Consider the following 23817-nt stretch of genomic DNA (forward strand, 5'->3'; position numbering starts at 1 on the left):
ATAGATAAATGAGTACACATAAATTTAATGTATGAATCTAAATGCCTTTCAGTTCACAGTTAAATAAAACTTTTTTACAAAGGGTCAATCTAAATTGGTTAGAATAAAGATCCCTTTGAAATTACTAACACATATGTTTCTCCAGGTGGCCAGTCTATCAGAGTGTTGGTTTCTATAAAATGTTTGAAGTGCAATGTCCATTGCTTCTAAGAAATTTTCTTTGGTAGGAATAACTGACAAAGTGTTAACTAGACTTTTTTCACACCTTGGTTTCCATGGGTCACCTAAGGTAGAAATGGGCAAATTAGTTTCAACCTAAATGGGATTAATCTTCATAAATGTGTTTCTCAGAGGAGACATCTGATTAATTTGTAAAGTTAAAATATTAAAACATCAACTAAGTATAAATTCAAGTACTCTTGGCTTCTTGAATTCCTAAGGTAACATATATTGGGGTCTATTAAATGTGATTTTATAAATTGGTAACTTAAACGGTTTAAGATTGCTCATTCTGTGTCTTAACCTAAAAAGCAAGGTTACTAAGGGTTAAAATTCTAACAGGTGTAATTCTACATGCATACAAATAATTTCAGCTGTGTTTTGATTAAAGTGTTGTAAAAAGAGTAAAGTATTTCATCTATTAAAAAGGAGTAATATTTGAGAGAAGATGAGGTTCCTGTGATGAGAAGAGGAACCTAACAGAGGTTTTTATGTCTTCTGGATAAAGGAATTGTTCAAACTCCATGATGAACAGATATTAAGAAAATGTGGGAGCTAATGGTTGGAATATATGTTGCACAGGCATTGGGAGAGTACCAAGGTTGTTGGCTTGGCCCATAACTTTCTAACTGACTGTGCCCTTTCGGTCCCTGAGTCCAAATTTTTCTGTAACCTCCATTTGGTTCCATCTCCACTTCCATTTTCCAACCACTCTGGGACAAAGGAATTGACTGGAAATGTTTAACCTCATGGGGTGGCCTTTACATTTGAAAAAAAAAAAAACTTAATTTGCACTCATTACCTTGAGTGCCAGGTGATTAACTATCCTATCTCATTCAGAGGGTGAAAACTGCCAGTCACAAAAGATATAGTTATGGGTTCCAGAACTATTAGATTATAACATAGGGACAAAAATGGTCTCCCCTTTTAAGACCTGGCAAGATTCCCCATTTGGCCAGGGGACACTTCTGGTGAAGTCCTGCCTGTTGCCCATAGAGCTAAAATACAAGGGTCTCGGTGTCCCCATGTATGCAGGCATCTATGTCTTGGCTATGCTGATTTCAGTATGGAGAGGTTCCTAACAGTCTCTGTATGGTCAACTTCCTTAGACGGAAGTGTCCTCACAACCAGTTGATAGTGCCTTTAAAGTATATAATGCCTGTGAGGAACAGAAACAAAAGCCAACCTGTTTTTTGGTAGCCTATGCAAAGGGATCTTCAGGAAGTCTAAAGAAAAGGATGAAAAGGGCCTCCTCCATTGACTATAAATATGCCCAGTAGAAAAAAAATGGCCCAAAAGGAGCTTCTGGGAAAAACTGACAGTGGGGAACTCACTTAAAGTTGATGGCATTACAATATCCTGTGCTCCAACCCCTTGAATGCAACCTGGGGCAAAAAAAATGAGGCATGGTTTTTTCTTTACATTCTTTCATTATTATATATGCTAGATAGTCCATTCCTCTCCTGGGCTAAACTCTGTTATGTAAAACAAATGTACACATAACCATCGCACCCGAAGACCAACAACTTCATTTGTAAGTGCCTCAAAAAAAAAAAAAAAAAAAGAAAAAGAAAAAGAAAAAAGGTCATTTGGACCAAAGGGACCCTGAGAAAGGTGATCAATGTTATCTTAACCAAATTTTTGTTTAAGGAGGAAATAACTTGCCCCAGGAAGGGGAAAAAAAAAAAAAAAAATATATATATATATATAAACATACACACAAATATATACATATATATACATACATACATGTATGTATGTGTGTGTCTGTGTGTGTGTGTGTGTGTGTGTATATATATATATATATATATATAATGTGTATGTGTATATTCCCCTTAAAAGAAAGGTATTAATGGGAGTCCATTCTCTTCTGAACAGTTTTTCAGAACATGAATTGAGTTGGTTTTGCCAGACACCCTAAATACATATGACTACAGATATACATCTAAAAGTTTGGGGGATCACTTCACAAACTGGTGTTCTCCAAACTAAAGTGGTCTGTAGTGGTGCTCTCGTCCAGATTTATACAGAAATTTAAAAAATGGGGATTTATTTATGTCATTTAATGTTCTTTAAATGGATAAGGGTAACCTGTCATCAATAATATGTATATATATTATACATATACATATATTATACACATATATGTATAATAAAATGTATATAATACATATATATGTATGTGTATATATATATACATATATATATATATATAAAATTTGTGTTACTTTTTACACTAGGGTGAAATTTAAATGTATTTAGAGAAAATCCTTACCACACATACCTCAGACAGAGTACTAATCTCCAGGATATATAAAGAACTCAAAAAACTTAACATCAAAAAAAAAAATCAATAAATGGACTAAGGAACTGAACAGATACTTCACAGAAGAAATAAAATCAACCAACAAACATATAAAAAAAGTTCATCATCTCCAGCAATTAGAGAAATGCAAATCAGAACTACTCTACGATTTCATCTCACTCTAGTCAGAATGTCATGTATCAAGAATACAAGCAATAATAAGTGTTGTCAAGGATGTGGGGGAAAAGATGCACTCATATACTGCTGGTGGGACTGCAAATGGTGCAACCACTCTGGAAAGCAGTATGGAGATTCCTCAGAAAACTTGGAATGGAACCACCATTTAACCCAGTTATACCACTCCTTGGCCTATACCCAAAGGACTTAAAATCAGCATACTACAATGATGCAGTCACATCAATGTTCATAGCTGCTTTTTCACAATAGTGAGATTGTGGGACCAACCTAGATGCCCTTCAACAGATGAATGGATAAAGAAAATATGGTATATATACACAATGGAATATTACTCAGCCATAAAGAAGAATGAAATTATAGCATTTGCAGGTAAATGGATGGAACTGGAGAACATCATGCTAAGTAAAAAAGCCAAATCCAAAAAACCAAAGGTGGAATGTTTTCTCTGATAAGCAGATGCTGATCCATAACAGGGGAGGGAAGTGAGGGAACTCTGGATTGGGCAGAAGAGAGTGATGGGAGGGGGGAGAGGGTGTGTGTGGTAGGGGTAAGGACAGTGAAATGAGATGACATTATTACCCTACATACATGGTGTTACTCTGCACCATGCACAGTCAGAGGAATGAGAAGTTGTGCTCCATTGGTGTACAATGTGTTAAAATGCATTCTACTATCATGTATAACTAATTATAACAAATTTAAAAATAAAAATAGAAAAAAAAAGATAATAAAGACAGCCTGATTTGTTTAAAGGTTGACATTTTTTTTTACCATAGTTTTTTTTTTTATTGTAAACAAATGGGATACATGTTGTTTCTCTGTTTGTACATGGCGTAAAGGCATACCATTTGTGTAATCATAAATTTATATAGGGTAATGCTGTATGATTCATTTTGTTATTTTTTTCCCTTCCCCCCCCCACCCCTCCCACCCCTCTTTTCCCTCTATACAGTCCTTCCTTCCTCCATTCTTGCCCCCCTCCTTAACCCTAACTCTAACCCTAACACTAACCCCTCCCACCCCCCATTATGTGTCATCATCCACTTATTAGCGAGATCATTCATCCTTTGTTTTTTTGAGATTGGCTTATCTCACTTAGCATGATATTCTCCAATTTCATCCATTTGCCTGCAAATGCCATAATTTTATCATTCTTTATGGCTGAGTAATATTCCATTGTATATATATATACCACAGTTTCTTTATCCATTCATCAATTGAAGGACATCTAGGTTGGTTCCACAATCTGGCTATTGTGAACTGAGCAGCTATGAACATTGATGTGGCTGTATCTCTGTAATATGCTGATTTTAAGTCCTTTGGGTATAGGCCAAGGAGTGGGATAGCTGGGTCAAATGGTGGTTCCATTCCAAGTTTTCTAAGGAGTCTCCACACTGCTTTCCAGAGGGGCTGCACTAATTTGCAGCCCCACCAGCAATGTATGAGTGTACCTTTCTCCCCACATCCTCGCCAACACCTGTTGTTGCTTGTATTCTTGATAATCGCCATTCTAATTGGGGTGAGATGGAATCTTAGGGTGGTTTTGATTTGCATTTCTCTTATTACTAGAGATGTTGAACATTTTTCCATATGTTTGTTGATTGCTTGTATATCTTCTTCTGTGAAGTGTCTATTCATTTCCTTAGCCCATTTGTCGATTGGATTATTTGCATTCTTGGTGTAGAGTTTTTTGAGTTCTTTATAGATTCTGGAGATTAGTGCTCTATCTGAAGTATGATTGGCAAAGATTTTCTCCCACTCTGCAGGCTCTTTCTTCGCATTGCTGATAGTTTCCTTTGCTGAGAGAAAGCTTTTTAGTTTGAATCTATCCCAGTTATTGATTCTTGCTTTTATTTCTTGTGCTATGGGAGTCCTGTTGAGGAAGTCTGGTCCTAAGCCGACATGTTGAAGCCCTGGACCTACTTTTTCTTCTATAAGATGCATGGTCTCTGGTCTGATTCCGAGGTCCTTAATCCATTTTGAGTTTAGTTTCGTGCATGGGGAGAGATATGGGTTTAGTTTCATTCTGTTGCATATGGATTTCCAATTCTCCCAGCACCAGTGGTTGAAGAGGCTATCTTTTCTCCATTGCATATTTTTGGCCCCTTTGTCTAGTATGAGAAAATTGTATTTATTTGGGTTTGTGTCCGTGTCCTCTATTCTGTACCATTGATCCACCTTTATATTTTGGTACCAATACCATGCTGTTTTTGTTACTATTGCTTTGTAGTAGAGTTGAAGATCTGGTATTGTGATACCCCCTGCTTCACTCTTTCTACTGAGAATTGCTTTAGATATTCTGGGTTTTTTATTCTTCCAGATGAATTTCATAATTTCTTGCTCTATTTCTTTAAGGTACATCATTGGGATTTTAATTGGAATTGCATTGAATGTGTATAGCACTTTTGGTAGTATGGCCATTTTGACAATATTAATTCTTCCTATCCAAGAACATGGGAGATCTTTCCATCTTCTGAGGTTTTCTTTAATTTCTTTCTTTAGTGTTCTGTAGTTCTCACTGTAGAGGTCTTTCACCTCTTTCGTGAGATTGATTCCCAAATACTTTATTTTTTTCGAAGCTATTGTGAATGGGGTAGTTTTCCTAATTTCTCTTTCTGAAGATTCATCGCTTATGTAAAAAATGCCTTAGATTTATGTGCATTGATCTTATATCTCGCTACTTTACTGAATTCACTTATGAGATCTAAAAGTTTTCTGGTGGAATTTCCTGGTTCCTCTAAGTATATAATCATATCATCAGCAAACAGGGATAGTTTGAGTTCTTCTTTTCCAATTTGTATCCCTTTAATTTCTTTGGTCTGTCTAATTGCTCTGGCTAGAGTTTCAAGGACGACATTGAAAAGAAGTGGTGAAAGAGGGCATCCCTGCCTTGTTCCAGTTTTAAGGGGGAATGCTTTCAGTTTTTCACCATTTAGAATGATATTAGCCATGGGCTTAGCATAGATGGCCTTTACAATGTTAAGCAATGTTCCCACTATCCCTATTTTTTCTAGTGTTTTGAGCATGAAGGGGTGCTGTATTTTATCAAATGCTTTTTCTGCATCTATCGAAATAATCATGTGATTCTTGACTTTAAGTCTGTTGATATGGTGAATTACATTTATTGATTTCTGGATGTTGAACCAACCTTGCATCCCTGGGATGAAACCCACTTGATCATGGTGCACTATCTTTTTAATATGTTTTTGTATGTGATTTCCTAAAATTTTGTTGAGAATTTTTGTGTCGATGTTCATTAAGGATATTAGTCTGAAATTTTCTTTCCTCGATGTGTCTCTGTCTGGTTTAGGTATCAGGGTGATATTGGCTTCACAGAATGAGTTTGGGAGGGTTCCCTCCTCTTCTATTTTATGGAATACTTTGAGAAGTATTGGAATGAGCTCTTCTTTAAAGGTTTTGTAGAACTCGGCTGAAAACCCATCTGGTCCTGGACTTTTCTTTGTTGGAAGGCTTTTGATGACTTCATCTATTTCATTACTTGAAATTGGTCTATTTAAATTGTGTATGTCCTCCTCCTTCAGTTTAGGCAATTCATATGTCTCTAGAAACCTGTTGATGTCTTCGAAATTTTCTATTTTGTTGGACTATAGATTTTCAAAATAGCTTCTAATTATGTTTTGTATTTCAGTCGTGTCTGTTGTGATATTTCCTTGTTCATTCCGAATTTTAGTAATTTGGGTTTTCTCTCGTCTTCTCTTTGTTAGTGTGGCTAAAGGTTTATCAATTTTGTTTATTTTTTCGAAGAACCAACTATTTATTTTGTCAATTTTTTGTATTGTTTCTTTTGTTTCAATTTCGTTGATTTCAGCTCTGAGTTTAACTATTTCCTGTCTTCTACTACTTTTGGTGTTGGTCTGTTCTTCTTTTTCTAGGGCTTTGAGCTGTAGTGTTAGGTCGTTTATTTTTTGAGTTTTACTTCTTTTATTAAATGCACTCCATGAAATAAATTTTCCTCTAAGTACTGCTTTCATAGTGTCCCAGAGATTTTGATATGATGTTTCATTGTTCTCATTTACCTCTAAGAATTTTTTAATTTCCTTCCTAATATAGTCTGTTATCCATTCATCATATAATAGCATATTGTTTAATCTCCAGGTGTTGGAGTAGTTTCTGTTTTTTACTCTTTCATTTATTTCTAACTTCAATCCATTATGATCTGATAGAATACAAGGTAGTGTCTCTATCTTCTTGTATTTGCTAACATTAGCTTTGTGGCATAATATATGGTCTATTTTAGAGAAGGATCCATGTGCTGAAAGTGTATTCGCTCTTGGTTGGATGGTATATTCTATAAATGTCTGTTAAGTCTAAATTATTGATTGTGTTATTGAGATCTATGGTTTCTTTGTTCAATTTTTGTTTGGAAGATCTGTCCAGTGGTGAGAGAGGCATGTTAAAATCACCTAGTATTATAAAGGTTGACATTTAAAACATGGAAGTCTTGTGCCACTTTTTCCACACAAAAAATAAAAAATGACACTCTCTTAGTTTTTGTTTGATTCATGTTTCAGATGTAATGTTGTATTGTGTCATTTGCAAGAACCCTGTGTTACCTGAGATAAGGTTCTGCCTCTCACTACTCCATGTTAGGACTCCAAAGTAGGTTAGACTTAAGCTCACTAATATTCAAAGGATAGATTTTTATTATAAAGATTACTGTGATATTAAAATAAACAGGGAATATAGGACAAAACTAAGTAAAGGTGTGGGTAAATTACAAAAGATATGTAAGATTATAGGCTGAGACAGGAGGATCGCAAGTGGGTAAATTACAAAAGATATGTAAGATTATAGGCTGAGACAGGAGGATCGCAAGTTCAAAGTCAACCTCAGCTAGCCTGAGGTGCTAAGCAACTCAGTGAGACCCTGTCTCTAAAGTAGGGCTCAGGATGTGGCTCAGTGGTTGAGTACCACTGAGTTCAATCCTTGGTACCCCCAAAAAAGAGAGTTTTAAAAGAAAGTAAAATTTGTGTGAAGAATCTCATATGTGATTGTGTTGATAAATTTTGGTATCTTTATGTACACAAAATAGATACCAAACATATATTAGTATTATTATAGAAATTGTTTCATGGTTCAAAGCTATTATACCAACTGAATATGTTTCTGGTCTTTTTAATTTATTTTGTATTTTCCTTATAGACCTTAATAACTTTTGCCTGTTAGTGTTTTAAATAAGTACTCCTTTTAACAGAACAATCTGAGTTAATTTGAGATAATACCCACATATCATCTACATGACAGAATAGGATATACAGCTGATTTTTAGTACTAATACTAACCCAAGTTAAATTCAAGGGGTAACTATAAACTTATAGACATTAAAGTTACTGGTGAAACTGACCTGCTTATGTTTAAAATCAAAACTTGGAAACCAATGAGAAGGAAGTAAAAGGGCCAAGTAAAAATATCCAATATTTTGGCCCTTCCTCTTAGGTTGGCCAATACTCAAGAGAATAATGAGACTCTCTAAGGGTCTTGCAACTCTGGTGAGTCAGCTGACCTCCCAACAGGCAGATCAAGAGAACCCTAGAGAACAGGAAGCCAACCAGTGTACATTCTGCAAACAGGAGGGTCACTGGAGAGGGAAATGTCCCTGATGCTTCCAAGGGAAGCCAACTATGGTCAGCAAGACTCTGACCCAACCTGAAAGATGGCACAACTGGTAAATTAAAATCTGAAGGAGCCAAGAGGTTTCTAACAAGTTCCCAAGATGATCCCTAACAAATCTGAGCTGACTCTAACAGTAGACAGAAAAAAGGTCAATTTTGACCAACTTGGTCTTAAAGACCTGACAGGAAAGTATAACAAAAACACAGCCATACATGAACATTTAAAAGATAAGACAATGGTTCCTTTATTTGAGATATACATTTGTGTCAGTCCTTCTAAAAGCAAAACTGGGAGGTCAGAAATGAGGGGGGTTTTATGCAGAAGTGCCTAATAACCTCTATCAGAGTCACAAGTTTTTTCTGAATCAACATGAGGCCTATCTGTGCTTCTTTACTTTTGCTGATATGATTATTATGAACTTCTGCTCATACTCCCCTTTTGGAGTTTACAATTCATCACTTCCAGCATGGCAACCTGATTTCCTGGAAGGAAGAAAAGGTTCAACCAAGCTGAAAAGGACCTTACCAACTGCTCCTAGTCATCAGAATGGCTATCTGAACTGCTAAAATGGGGAGAACTCATTACCATGGGTGATTTCCACCTCAAAAAAGTAATACATCTAGGTTGGATGGCAATACCAAAGGGTACAAGAACAAAAATGAAAATGAAACCAAAGGGTATAGAAAGAAAAAGGGGGAACTTGTAAGAAATAGGAAGTTTGATGGTCCATTGTCAGAATATACTATTTAGCCTTTATTGCAATGTTAGATCCAGTGGTAGTCATTTTAACTATAGCCCTTCCCTTTGCCCTCCCCAATTGTAAAATTAGCCAATTATGTAGACTGTAATCCCAAATTGCGCCTATCAGGTCTAGGGGGAGTCCTGCATTAGGGATGAAAGCTCAGATACGTTTGGTAGCCAGGCTCAGTATCACCCTCTAGCAGAAGTAAATTTTGCCTTGCCCACCCTCTTCTGAGCATGTTTGATATTCTGCAGCATCTCAGTATTTCTAACAGTGTCAATCCCATGCTGTTTTTTGTTGTTGTTATTGATTGTTTTGTTTTGCTTTTCACTATATAGCTCTATTTGAGGTCCAGTATTGTGATGACTCCAGCATTCCTCTTATTGCTCAGGATGGTTTTGGCTAATCTGGATCTCTTTTTCTTCCAAATAATTTCTTTTTAGTTCAGTGTGGAATGTAATTGATATTTTGATGGAGATTGCACTGACTCTGCATAATGCTTTTGGTAGTATGTCCATTCTGATAATGTTAATTTTGCCTATCTAAGAATATGGAAGATCTTTCCATCTTCTTTGATTTCTTTCTTCTGTGTTCTGTAATTTTAATGCCAAAGCCTTTTACCTCCTTGGTTAGAATTATTCCTAAAATTTTTTTAGGTTATTGTGAATGGGATAGCATTCCTAATTTCTTTTTTTTTTTTTTAGCATATTCATTACTGGATATAAGAAAGTGATTGATTTACGTATATTGATTTTGTACCCTGCAATTTTGCTAAATTTATTTATCAGCTCTAGAAGTCTTCTGGTAGAGTTTTTTGGGTTGTCTAATTAAAGAATCATGTCATCAGCAAACAAAGATTATCTGACTTCTTGTTTTCCACTCTGTATCCCTTTAATTTCTTCTCTTGCCTGACTGCTCTGGCTAGAGTATCAAGAACCATGTTGAGAAGGAGTGGTGAGAGTGGACATTCTCATCCTGTTCCTGTTTTTTGAGAAAATTACTTCAGTTTTTCTCTATGCAATATGATCTTGGCCTTTCTTACTGTCTAATATTTTATAAATGTGTCTTTAGATATCCATTAACTTATATCTAATAAAATTAGTTTAACTTTTACACTGTTGGTGGGACTGTAAATTAGTACAACCACTATGGAAATCAATATGGTGGCTACTCAAAAGACTAGGCATGAAACCACGATATGACCCAGCTACACCATTTCTCAGTATTTACCCTGAAGAATTAAAGTCATCTAACTACATTGATACATTTATACCCATGTTTAGAGCATCACAATTCACAATAGCCAAACTATGGAACCAGTCTAGGTGTCCATCAATGAATGGATGAATGGGTAAAGAAAATTTGGCCTATGTACACAATGGAGTTTTACTCAGTCATAAAGAAAAACAAAATTATGGCATTTGCAGAACAATGGATGGAAGTAGAGACCATCATGTTAAGTGAAATAAGTCACTCAGAAGGTTTTCTCTTTATGCAGAAGCTAGAGAAGAAAAAGGAAAATGAAGATGGGGGTGGATATCCTAAAAATCAAGGGGAGCTCAGTACAGTAAGGGGACAAAGGGGTAAGAAGCAGAAGGTGAGGAGAGAGGAGGGAAATGCCGGGGAGTAACAAAGGTCAAATTATATTGTTATATTATACACATGTACAAATATGTAACAATAAATCCCCTCAATATGATCAACTATAATCCACTGTTGTAAAAGTGTGAGGAAAAAAGATTTTTAAAAAGTTGTTTAAAATAGATTCTTACTCAAAATATTCCATAGGAAAGAAGAGATTTGGGGGAACTCTTTTAGAGCAATATTAAGAAATGACTGAGTTGACAACACAACTATTCCAGGAATTCTGGATAGAACAGTGAATATGAAAACCTCAAAAAGTATTCTTCAAAGCAGGAGTACTTAAGAGGGTAACTAGCATCTAAGAAGAAAATACTAGAATTTCTGTTTATGTTTAAATTTTGTTTAAAGAAAAAGGAGCCAGGCATGGTGGCACAAGCCTGTAATGCCAGCAGCTCAGGATGCTGAGGCAGGAGGATCACAAGTTCAAAGCCAGCCTCAGCCAAAGCAAGGCACTAAGCAACTCAGTCTCTAAATAAAAATACAAAACAGGTTGGGAATTAAAAGATCTCAAAGATTTCATCTTACTCCAATTAGAATGACTATTATTAAGAACAAAAGCAATAACAAGTGTTGGCAAGGATGTGGGGAAAAAGGCACACTTATACATTGCTGGTGGAGTTGCAAATTGGTATAGCCACTCTGGAAAGCAGTATGGAGATACCTCAGAAAACTTGGAATGGATCCACCATTTAACCCAGTTATCCCACTTCTCAGTTTATACCCAAAGGACTTAAAATCCGCATAGTAACACAGTCACATCAATGTCTACAGAAGCTCAATTCACAAGAGCTAGGTTGTGGAACCAACCTAGATGCCCTTCAACAGATGAACAGATAAGGAAACTGTGATATATCTACACAATGGAATATTATTCAGCCATAAAGAAGAATAAAATTATGGCATTTGCAGGTAAATGGATGGAATTGCAGAATATCATGCCAAGTGAAATAAGCCAATCCTAAAAGACAAAAGGCCAAATGTTTTCCTTGATAAGTGGATGATGATACATAATGGGGGTGGGGGGTGAGAGAAGAATGGAGGCACTTTAGATTATACAGAGGGAAATGAGAGGGGGAGGGGGCTGGGTATGAAAGATGGTAGAATGAGACAGACATCATTACCCCTATGAACATGTATGATTACACAAATGGTGCAAACATACATCATGTACAACCACAGAAATGAAATGCTGTACGCCATTTGTGTGCAATGAATCAAAATGTAGTCTTAAAAATTTTAAAAATTTTTTAAATAAAATAGGGCTGAGATGTGGCTCAGTGGTCAAGTGCCCCTGAATGCAATCCCTGGTGAGGAAAGAGAAAGCAGGGGTGGGTGAGGAGTCAGGGAGGGAGGGAGAGAGAAAAAAATCAGGTAAGCTTTGTTAATATTTGAGACTTGGATTAACATGAATGCCCTCACTGAGTCCATACTTCACATGACACAAATCTGGTAAAATACTTGAGATATCCTGAAGAAAAACTTGGGAGTTTGAAGAGAGAAATACTGACAGTAGTTAATTGGTTCTTTTCTTAGCTTTCAAATTTCGATTATTACACTTGGTCATTCAAATTTACAAAGCATATTATTTTTTAATATTTTTTAGTTGCCAATGAATCTTTTATTCTATTTATATGTGGTACTGAAGTATTGAACCCAGGGTCTCACACATGCCAGACAACCTCTCTACCATTGAGCCACAACTCCAATCCCAACATGCTATTTCAAATTGTAAAACATTTACAATGCTTCATGACTCAGATAATCTTCCCACACAAATATTTTCTGATTATCTCAAAATACTTGTCCTTGAGCTTAAATATTGGTTATGGATTATGCCTTACTAAAAGGCAAATGTTCTAAATTTGCTAAACTCATCTGTGATGATAAGTAAATGTCAATAATGTCTACATACAGGACATTTTCAAAAAGCACATAAACCATTCCTTCAAAGTAAAAGTAACATTTTAACAATACATGAGAAAGTCTCTTAAAGTGAGCACACTGAAAACAAATTTGAAAATGTTTCCAGTGTTTTATTGTTCTATTGTCAAAATCTATAAATATTCAGAGTTCTACAGCTTAAACTTGAAAATAAAATTCCCTAATCAGGTTTTTTAAACAATCCACATGAAGAGATTCAGATAATTTTCGACCTATTCCTTTAAAATAGTAAAAAAGCACCACTGGATCTACCAGCCCCAGCCCACTCGGCATGAATCTACAGCACCAGCCACCACGATCCCCATGTCTCCCCATCAAGACACCTCTGTCGCCATCTTGGATTATTCCCCATGTGGATGTCACCATCTTTAAAAGGGGGCAACTCCCATCCTGGGACACCTGGAGACCAGAAGCTCATTATCCAGAACCTTTCATGCATTAGGAAACTGAAGACTGGGAGGTTGAGTAGTATATTACAGTTTTGTTGTAGTTTTTTTGTTTCCTTGCTCTATTTTCCCTTATTTATCTGTTTCCTCAGAGTTTCTTTCTCCCTTTTCTCATGCTAACAACCACCTTTTTTGATACTTCCTATGATCTACTACCTCTATATACTCACTTATCTCAAGAACATTACATCCTACACCCCTCCCCATCCCTTTTGTCCACCATTATAAATTGTAGACCTTATTGCAAACCTATTGTTTATGCTGTAGATAATAATCGAACTCACCATCTCTATTTATTACCACAATACTGTTAATGTCTTAATAGGGGCTATTTGGTTTAAGGCTGCTTATTGTTTATATTGGGTGCTGCTAATACTGATTTCCCCCTTAAAGGAGAAGTACTGGAGACCTGCAGGGACACTATTAACCCATAGGGAGAAACTGTAATACCTCAGATCTGTACTGCTAAAGGAGTAGATACACAAACAACTTGAAGCAACATGGGAAAAAATCACCCCAAACAAACCAAGATGCTATATTAATAGAATACACTGACAGCACAGAAGAAATGTCACAAAAGGAGTTCAGAATGTACATAATTAAAATGATCCATGAAATAAAGGCTAGTGTAAGAGAGCAAATGCAGGCAACGAATGATCATTTTAATAAATAGTTAAAAGAGCAAATGAAGGAAGCAAAAGATCATTTCAATAAGGAGATAAAGATTCTGAAAGAAAAATAGAAATCCTTGAAATGAAGGAAACAATAAACCAAATTAAAAACTCAATAGAAAGAATCACCAACAGACTAGATCACCTGGAAGACAGAACCTCAGACAATGAAGGCAAAATATTTAATCTTGAAAATAAATTTGACCACACAGAGAGGATGGTAAGAAATCATAAATAGAACCTTGAAGAATTATGGGATAACATGAAATGATCAAATTTAAGAATTAATTGGTATTGAAGAAGGCACAGAGATACAAACCAAAGGAATGAATAATCTATTCAATGAAATAATATCAGAAAATTTCCCAAACCTGAAGAATGAAATGGAAAATCAAATACAAGGGGACTACAGGACACCAAATGTACAAAATTACAATAGATACACACCAAGCCATGTTATAATGAAAATGTCCAACATGCAAAATAAAGATGGAACATTAAAGGCCATGAGAGAAAGAATGTGAGAGAAAAGCATCAGATTACATATAGGGGGAAACCAAAACAGATATCAACAGATTTCTCAGTCAAAAGACCCTAAAAGCTAGGAGGGCCTGAAACAACATATGTCAAGCTCTGAAAGAACATGGATGCCAACCAAGAATCTTATACCCAGCAAAACTAACATTCAGATTTGATGATGAAATAAAATCCTTCCATGATAAACAAAAGTTAAAAGAATTTACAAAAAGAAAGCCTGTACTACAGAACATTCTCAGCAAAATAGCCCATGAGGAAGCAATGAAAAACACCAGTAAAAGTCAACAAAGGGAGGAACCACACTAAAGGAAAAGCCAATCAAAGGAGAAACCAAGTCAAATTAAAAACCAAAATAAGCCAAAATGACCAAGAATACATATCGTATCTCAATAATAACCCTGAATGTTAATGGTCTAAACTCATTAATCAAAAGACATAGACTGACAGATTGGATTTTTTAAAAAAAGACTCAAAAATATGCAGCTTTCAGGAGACTCATCTCATAGAAAAAAGTTACCCACAGACTAAAGGTGAAAGGATGGGAAAAAACATACCATGCACATGGACTCAGTAAAAAAGCAGGGGTATTCATCCTCATTTCTGATAAAGCAGACTTCAAGCCAAAATTAGTTAGAAGGGATAAAGAAGGACATTTCATACTGGTTAATGGAAACATAAATCAGGAAGACATATGATCATAAATATTTATGCCCCAAACAATGGCATATCCATGTACATCAAAAAACTCCTTCTCAATTCCAGGAATCAAACAGACCACAACACAATAATTCTGGGTGACTTTAACACACTGCTGTCAACACTGGATAGATCTTCCAAACAAAAACTAAACAAAGAAACCACAGAAGTCAATAACACAATCAATTACTTAAAGACTTAACAGACATATATAGAACACTCCATCCATCAACAAGTGAATACACTTTCTTCCCAGCAGCACATGGATCCTTCTCTAAAATAGACCATATATTATGCCACAAAGTAGCCCTTAGTAAATGCAAAAAAATAGAGATATTACCTTGTGTTCTATCAGATCATAATGGAATGAAATTAGAAATCAATGACAAAATAAATAACAGAAACTATTCCAACACCTGGAGACGAATTAATATGCTATTGAGTGAATCATGGATAACAGAAAACATCCAGGGAGGAGATAAAAAACTTCTCAGAGGTAAATGAGAATGACGATACAACATATCAAACTCTCTGGGACACTATGAAAGTAGTACTAAGAGGAAAATTCATTGCAAGGAGCACATTCAAGAAAAGAATAAAGAGTCAACAACTAAATTATAATATAAAGCTGCAATGGCTGCTAACTCAAGTTGGTTGCCCAGTGGGTGGACGCAGCACAGTCAAGTCCGCAGCTACTGGTGCAGCACTCTGTCTGCATGGACTTGCCAGGCAGCAGGCGGGTGCTAGGTCTGCCCTGCATCTGGCCCTCACCTTGGGCCTCGGGCTACCTAGGACCAGTGCATTGTATGACCTCACAGGGCTCCCTCTTGGGCAGTCAGGCGCAGGGCGTGCAGGTGGGGGAAGGCAAGCAGGGTGAGCCCCAGGCACATGGGGCCACCCCCTTGGTGGTTACCACTCCCCTGCCCCTTCACTGCAGCAATTCCTCCTGCTCCCATCTCACAACCCAGTTTGTCACTCTGCAATCCTAACCAGCCATGGGTCCACGCATCAACCTGCACTCTGCAGCCATTGGCCTGATCCCTAGCCCGCGTACTTCCTCATCAGCAACTTTCCCCAATCATCATTAGCCTGCAAAATTCGACTACTTAAGAAAAGCTCCCCCACCATATATACTCTCCAGGGCAGGCACTGCTCATCTGCCAAATAAAATCTCTTGCGCGAGTTCCTGCATCCAGAGTGGTTTTTCTGGTCGCTTTTCACTTTTCATAAATGACCTAACATTACATCTCAAAGCCCTAAAAAAGAACAGAACAACACCAAAAGTAGTAGAAGACATGAAATAATTAAAATCAGAGCTGAAATCAATAAAATTGAAACAAAAAAAACAATTCTAAAAATTGACAAAACAAAAAGTTGGTTCTTTGAAAAAGTAAACAAAATAGATAAACCCTTAGCCGCACTAACAAAGAGGAGAGAGAAAACTCAAATTACTAAACTTCATGATGAAAAAGGAAATATGACAAACACTACTGAAATACATAATTAGAAGTTATTTTGAAAATCTATATTCCAACAAAGTAGAAAATCTTGAAGACATCGACAAATTTCTAGAGACATATGATCCTCCCAAACTGAACCAGGAGGACAGACACAATTTAAACAGATCAATTTCAAGCAATGAGGTAGAAGAAACCATCAAAAGTCTACCAACCAAGAAAAACCCAGGACCAGCTGGATTCTCAGCCTAGTTCTACAAGACCTTTAAACAAGAACTAAAACCAGCACTCCCCAAAGTATTCTATGAAATAGAAAAGGAGGGAACCCTTCCAAACTCATTCTATGAAGCTTGTATCAGCCTGATACCAAAACCAGACAAAGACACGTCAAGGAAAGAAAACTTTAGACCAATATCTCTTATGAACATAAATGCGAAAATTCATAACAAAATTCTGGCAAATAGAATACAAAAACATATTAAAAAGGTAGTGCACCATGATCAAGTGGGGTTCACCCGGGGGGGGGGGAGCAAGATTGGTTTAACATCCAGAAATAAATACATATAATTCATCACATCAATACACTTAAAGTTGAAAATCATCTGATTACCTCAATAGATGCAGAAAAAGCATTTGATAAAATACAGCACCCCTTCATGCTCAAAACACTAGAAGAACTAGTGACAGTAGGAACATACCTCAACATTGTAAAGGTTATCTATGCTAAGCCCAAGGCCAACATCATTCTAAATGGAGAAAAATTGAACAAGACAAGTATGCCCTCTTTCACCACTTCTATTCAACATAGTCCTTGAGACTCTAGCCAGAGTAATTAGACAAACCAAAGAAATCAAAGGGATACAAATAGGAAAAGAAGAACTCAAACTTTCACTATTTGCCCACAACATGATTCTATATTTAGAAGATCCAAAAATTCCACCAAAACACTTCTGGAACTAATAAATGAATTCAGCAAAGTAGCAGGATATTAAATCAACTCATAAATCTAATACATTTCTACTCATAAGTGAGGAATCCTCTGAAACAGAAATTAGGAAAACTACTCCATTCACAATAGCCTCAAAAAAATAAATACTTGGGAATCAATCTAACAAAAGAAGTGATAGACCTCTACAATGAAAACTACAGAACACTAAAGAAAGAAATTAAAGAAAACCTCAGAAGATAGAAAAAACTCCCATGTTCTTGGATAGGCAGAATTAATATTAAAGTGACCATACTACCAACGGTGCTATACAGATTCAATGCAATTCCAATTAAAATCCTACTGACGTACTTCATAGAAACAGAGAAAGTAATCATGAAGTTCATCTGGAAGAATGAGAACCACAATGGCCAATGCAATCCTTACCAGAAAGAGTGAAGCAGGAGTATCACAATACCAGACCTTAAACTATACTACAGAGCAATAGTAATAAAAATGGCATGGTACTGGCATCAAAATAGACTGGTAGCCCAATGGTAAAGAATAGAAGACACAGAGACAAACCCACATAAATACAGTTATCTCATTCTAGACAAAGGTGCCAAAAACATACAATGGAGAAAAGATAGCTTCTTCAACAAATGGTGCTGGCAAAACTGGAAATCCATATGCAGTAAGATGAAATTAAACCCCTATCTCTCACCCTGTACAAAACTCAACTCAAAATGGATCAAGGATCTAGGAATTAGAACTGAGACCCTTCATCAACTAGAAGAAAAAGCAGACCCAAATCTTCATCATGTTGGCTTACCACCAGATTTCCTTAACAAGACCCCCAGAGCACAAGAAATAAAAGCAAGAATCATTAAATGGGATGAACTCAAACTAAAAAGGTTTTTCTCAGAAAAGGAAATAACCGATAATGTGAAAAGAGAGCCTACAGAGTGGGAGAAGATCTTTTCCACACACACTTCAGACAGAGCACTGATCTCCAAAATTTATAAAGAACTTAAAAAACTTTACTCCAAAAATACAAAGAACTCAATCAATAAACAGGCTAAGGAACTAGGCAGACACTTCATAGAAGAAGATATACAGGTGATTAACAAATACAAGGAAAAAATGTTCATCATCTCTAGTAATTAGAGAAATGCAAATATTAAAACCACCCTAAGATTTCATCTAACTCCAATTAGAATGGCCATTATCAAGAATACGAGGAATAGTAAGTGTTGGCATGGATGTGGGGAAAAAGGCACACTCATATTCTGCTGATGGGATTGCAAATTAGTGCAGCCACTCTGGAAAGCAGTGTAGAGATTCCTCAGAAAACTTGGAATGGAACCACCATTTGACCCAGTTATCCCACTCCTCAGTTGATACCCAAAGGACTTAAAATCAGCGTAGTACAGTGATGCAGTCACATCAATGTTTACAGCAGCTCAATTCACAATAGATTGTGGAATCAACCTAGATGCCCTTCAATTGACGAATGGATAAAGAAACTGTGGTATTATACACAATGGGATATTATTCAGCCATAAAGAAGAATAAAGTTATAGCATTTGTTGGTAAATGAATGGAGCTGGAGAGTATTATGCTAAGTGAAATAAGCCAATCCCCAAAAGTCAAAGGCTGAATGTTTTCTCCTTTAAGTGGATGATGATACATAACTGGGGGGGAGGGGAGGCATGGGGGGGCAAGAGAATAATGGAGGAACTTTGGATGGTGTATAGGAAAATGGGGCAGGAGGGGTGGGGAAGGAATGATAGTAGACTGAGATAGACATTATTAGCCTATGTACATGTATGATTACATGAAAGCTGTGAATCACATTGTGTACAACCACAGAAATGAAAATGTTATACCTGTTTGTGTACAATGAATCAAAATGGTCTGTAAAAATAAAAATAAATAATGTTTTTTTCTTCTCTGGTTTTAATAAATTCTCTTTAAAATTTTTAAAAATATATAAAATTTTTAAAATAATATGCAATAAAATATTGTAATACCCAGTTTCCAATTAGTTAGCAGGGACCAATTAATATCAGGTAAGACACAAAAACAGCCAGCTATGTGCAGAAATCTTTGCAAAATTGGTAGATAAAACTAAAAAAAATTAACATTATAACTTAGCAACCATGTTAAATAATTTATTCCTTCAGTCTGGATTGATATGTGTTTGTGAGGCATCTTTTCAAATATAACAGATATTAAATCTTAGTGTAAAAATAAACTGAACTTAGAGACCTTTGAATCACTGCATTAATAATTGTTAAACTAACCTTTCAAAAATGATGACACAATTATTCTTGCTAAAATTTTCCAAAAAGTATGAGTCAATAATTTTGGTCTGTTAAAGACTTTTTTTACAAAATATTATAATTTACATTAAAATATTTCATCTTTATGTCAATCTTAAGTTTTCTAATTTAAAGTAGCATACATAAATATAATAAAAGATGCATACACTGTGTAAATTTAAAATATACACATACCTGATGTGATGAAGGCATTTTTCCTATAGAAATATGATTAACAAGTATAAATTATTAGAGTGGAGACAAAGAAAAAGAAAATCTCTAAAATAAAAACTAATACAATTCATTTTATGTTTTTAATAAACTATTCTGTAGGCGAGGATTTTATGCACTCAGTGTATGAAAATAGATTAGGAATTAAGTGGATACTGAAATGTAATCAAGTCTACTTGCAGTGACCTATGTCTTCATAATTGTGAAGACATACAAGCCAGTACAATCATGAAAAACAGTGCAGAGTGCCAGTTCAGATCTTGTTTTAATATGTTCTTCAAAAAATACTGCCAGGTATAGTTAGCACATGCTTATTATCCCAGCTCCTCAGGAGGCTGAAGCAGAAGGATCATTAAGATCCAGGCCAACCTCAGCAAAGTAGTGAGGCCCTAAACAACCAAGAGAGACTCTTCTCAAAATGAAAAGTAAAAAGGGATGGGGATGTACAGCAGCACCCCTGGGTTCAACTTCCAGTATCAAAAACAAAAAAACCACCAATAAACTTACTATCCTCCTAGAACCTGTACCTATCTAAAGTCATTGAGAAATCATTTTTTTCACAAACCATTCCATGACTGAACCTTTTCTGAACCTTTTGTCATTAGGTCCCATTCCACTTATCTATTTCCAACATCAGACTTGCTCTTCTGCCTAAGCATACTGTGGAAACTGAACAGTCAACACTGAAGAAAAAATTAAAAACTGAAAAGCTTAACCTCATTTAAAACTTTGAAATTTGTGAGTTCCTCTATTATTTACAAGAGAAGAACGTTAAACATTGGCAAGATATACAACCCACTGTGAACCATGAATGATGCCTCTATTTCTAATGATGTACACAGTCATAAAGAAAGGACCCTGTTTCCTGAAATGTGAATCAAATTAAGTACTTCCCAAAACAGACCAATTCACACAATGATCCTTGAGGTTAGTAACATCAGATTAGATGGAGAAAGGAAAGTCAAAGCTAATGAAAAATGCTCCAGAAGAGAATTTTCTTTACATTTTCCCAAGAAAAATGTCATGAGAAGCCAGCTTCTAATTTCCAATTCATATCAGTCCAGAAAAGGAAGTTTAATTCTACTCCTGGTAACTAAACTGAGGATGTGAAATGGAGCTGTTGCAGGTGCCTAGAGTGACCATCACCACATACAGGACTTTAGAGAAGCGTAATGACAGCAATAAAAAAGTGTGAAGAGTTTCATGACAGTCCTGTGTAAGACATAACATCCCACCAAGAACCTCATAGGCCCATCCCAGAACACAAAAATCCCTACTCCCATCTCCCATATTTGGGCAAGGAAAGGGGTTGGAAGATGACAGATTTAAAGTCAAAATGTACGTTCAACAGATCCAGTGCCCTCATATTATTTTTTGATTACTGAACCTCTTCCTACAACATTTTCAAGTAAAATTAATGGAACTGTCAATTGTCTTACAGAATATGCTTTTCCAGTTTTCCAAAAGGAATCAAATAAAGACAATGCTCCCACATATAATCCTAAAATTTACATATTTCAATCTGATCTTTGCTAATCAGATGAGAATAATATTTTATCTTGAAATAACAGTTTATTTGAAAGCTTTGAAAAGATACAGAATCCAAAAAATTAATATTCCTGATGTAATGAAAATAAATCCATTTTCTAAAAGCAGAAAAAGATTCTTGAAATATGACCATCTAGTCAAATAGATAAGTGTGCTATAAAGACACAAAACCCACAACAAAACCACTACTAGCAAGTGGCAATCATAAAAAAAAAACTGAAAAGTAACTATCTTCCTGTTTGTAGACTGCTTATTGAATCACCCAGGAGCACCACTGAACAAAGGTTATACAGAAATGAGTACATACAGATCAACATCCACAGTGAGATTCATGCGGCAAAATACTCATCCAAGCTAAAGACCATGATTAAGTGACGATGTGCCCTTGGCATGGAGATCATAATCAATCAGACTAATAATATTCACCAAATTAATGATTGAAATTCACATCTTTAGAAATTCCAGAATCACCCAGATGAGACTGGGGGCTCAAAAATGTTCAAAACCACAAGTAAAATACAGGGAAAGGAGGCAAAAAGAGGATCTTTACTTTTTGTGAGCTAACAAGACACTCATGTATATCACTGAGTCCCAACTGGTCAGAGGTGGGAATAGTGTTGGCTATGTGGAGATGCAGGAGGAGAAGTGGGGCTATGTGAGATACTGAGGAAATTGAAGGGGATCAGAGAGGCACGGTGGAAATGTGACGGATTTAAGGTGTGCTTCATGTTAAGTTTCCTTCCAATGTAAAATGTCTTACCTTAAAATCACACTAAGTACTATGTACAACTACTATTCACAAATAGCAAAAAATCAAATTAAAGATATGGATTACCACATTTGTAGAAATATTCTATTTTAAATAAGTCAAGCTGACTTTCCTCACAAATTGATGGGACCAATATTGGAATAGTCCAAATACTTAAGATCACAGAATGTTTTGTACATGTGTTTTATAGCATTATTGTGTATACAGATAAATTATTAAAAATGAAATCATCAATATTCCATCACATGTCTTCTCTAAACTGAAGACAAGTGACAGTCATGTTTCCACAATCATGATCTCTGTTCCATATCAACCAGAATCCCATCAAATTAAGTATGGAAAGGAATTAAAAAACTAGAAAAAACATACAAATATATACACCTTTCGAGGTTCCTACATATAGTTTTCTCCTTGATTTTTTGCCCTGCCATATCTTCTCTATTGCGTTGTAGCAGATGGCCCTGTAACTGAATGAATACCATCAAGGTCTCAATAAGCATTATATTCCATAAAAATGTTCATAATTTGGTTGATATTCCTGGGACTGTTTTCTCACCTCATGGTTATTTTAAATTTCCAGCCCACTTTGAAGAATAGGGTCAGTCTTTAACTCATATTGAACTTCAAGCATAATCTTACTTTTGGCTTTCTCTTAAGAGTGCCCAAGTGAACTGTTACTCTACACAGACTTATTTTCTCCCCACCTTTCAGTTCACTTGGCAGTATAGAGATCAGCACAGACTTTTTTCCTCAGTAGGATGCCTTTTGTTCATTCACGCACACAAATACAACATATAAAAAGTAATACATTTTTCAGTTTCTAATTTCAAAGAATTTTATTTTCATATTCTTACCTCTGAATTGTTCAGGTGGCATTTGTGAGTTCCTGAAAACCAGCCATCACTTGAACATTGGTCAATGTCCACTTTCTGAAGATTTATATCAACTTTCATGACACCCCTAAAAACAGAAAAAGATAAAACGACCAAATCAATTTGAGCCCTTAACAATTTCAGACTCTTTGGAAATCAGACAAATCAGCAAAATCTACTAAATTTTTTTAAATTGCCCACTTATATTTAACTACAGTGTACCAAGTGAAGATAAACAACAAAACAAAATCAGTTTTATGTAAGACCTAAAGGCAGGGACCCTGTATTGATCCTTGTCTTCAGTTTCTCATATAATGCCTAACATATAACAGGTACCCAGTATTTTCTAATTGACTGGAACCTCAGACAATTATTCTGAACATGGTAGAAAACTTGACTCAGAAACACCTGCTCAAAAAAAGAAATCCCTCTTATTAAAGTAAGTCACATCCACACCCTCATCTCATTTCTCTCTATTCCTATTTCCCACTGTAAGACCCAGGACAGAGAGGTTGAGGGAGTTAATGGGTAGAACAGTATCATAAAATTAAGTTTCTCTTTCCTCTGATCTTCCATCACAATGACTTTAAACAGCTCTTTAGAGTTCCTAATATCCTACACCGAGCATAGAGATTCACAAAAGTGCTCCTTTTTTTCT

At 35.8% G+C, this 23817-nt stretch overlaps 1 protein-coding gene across 1 annotated transcript in view; it reads right to left on the reverse strand.

Annotated features, from left to right (window-relative positions):
- Positions 1 to 23817, reverse strand: part of Gpr158 (G protein-coupled receptor 158) — a 465699-nt gene that overhangs the window by 406761 nt on the left and 35121 nt on the right. Inside the window, exon 2 of the mRNA XM_047521161.1 lies at positions 23142 to 23247. Within this exon, the coding sequence (XP_047377117.1) occupies positions 23142 to 23247 (106 nt within the window). The remainder of the gene's footprint in view (positions 1 to 23141; positions 23248 to 23817) is intronic.

The sequence above is a fragment of the Sciurus carolinensis genome, chromosome 12, assembly GCF_902686445.1.
Source record: "Sciurus carolinensis chromosome 12, mSciCar1.2, whole genome shotgun sequence".
NCBI lineage: Eukaryota > Metazoa > Chordata > Mammalia > Rodentia > Sciuridae > Sciurus > Sciurus carolinensis.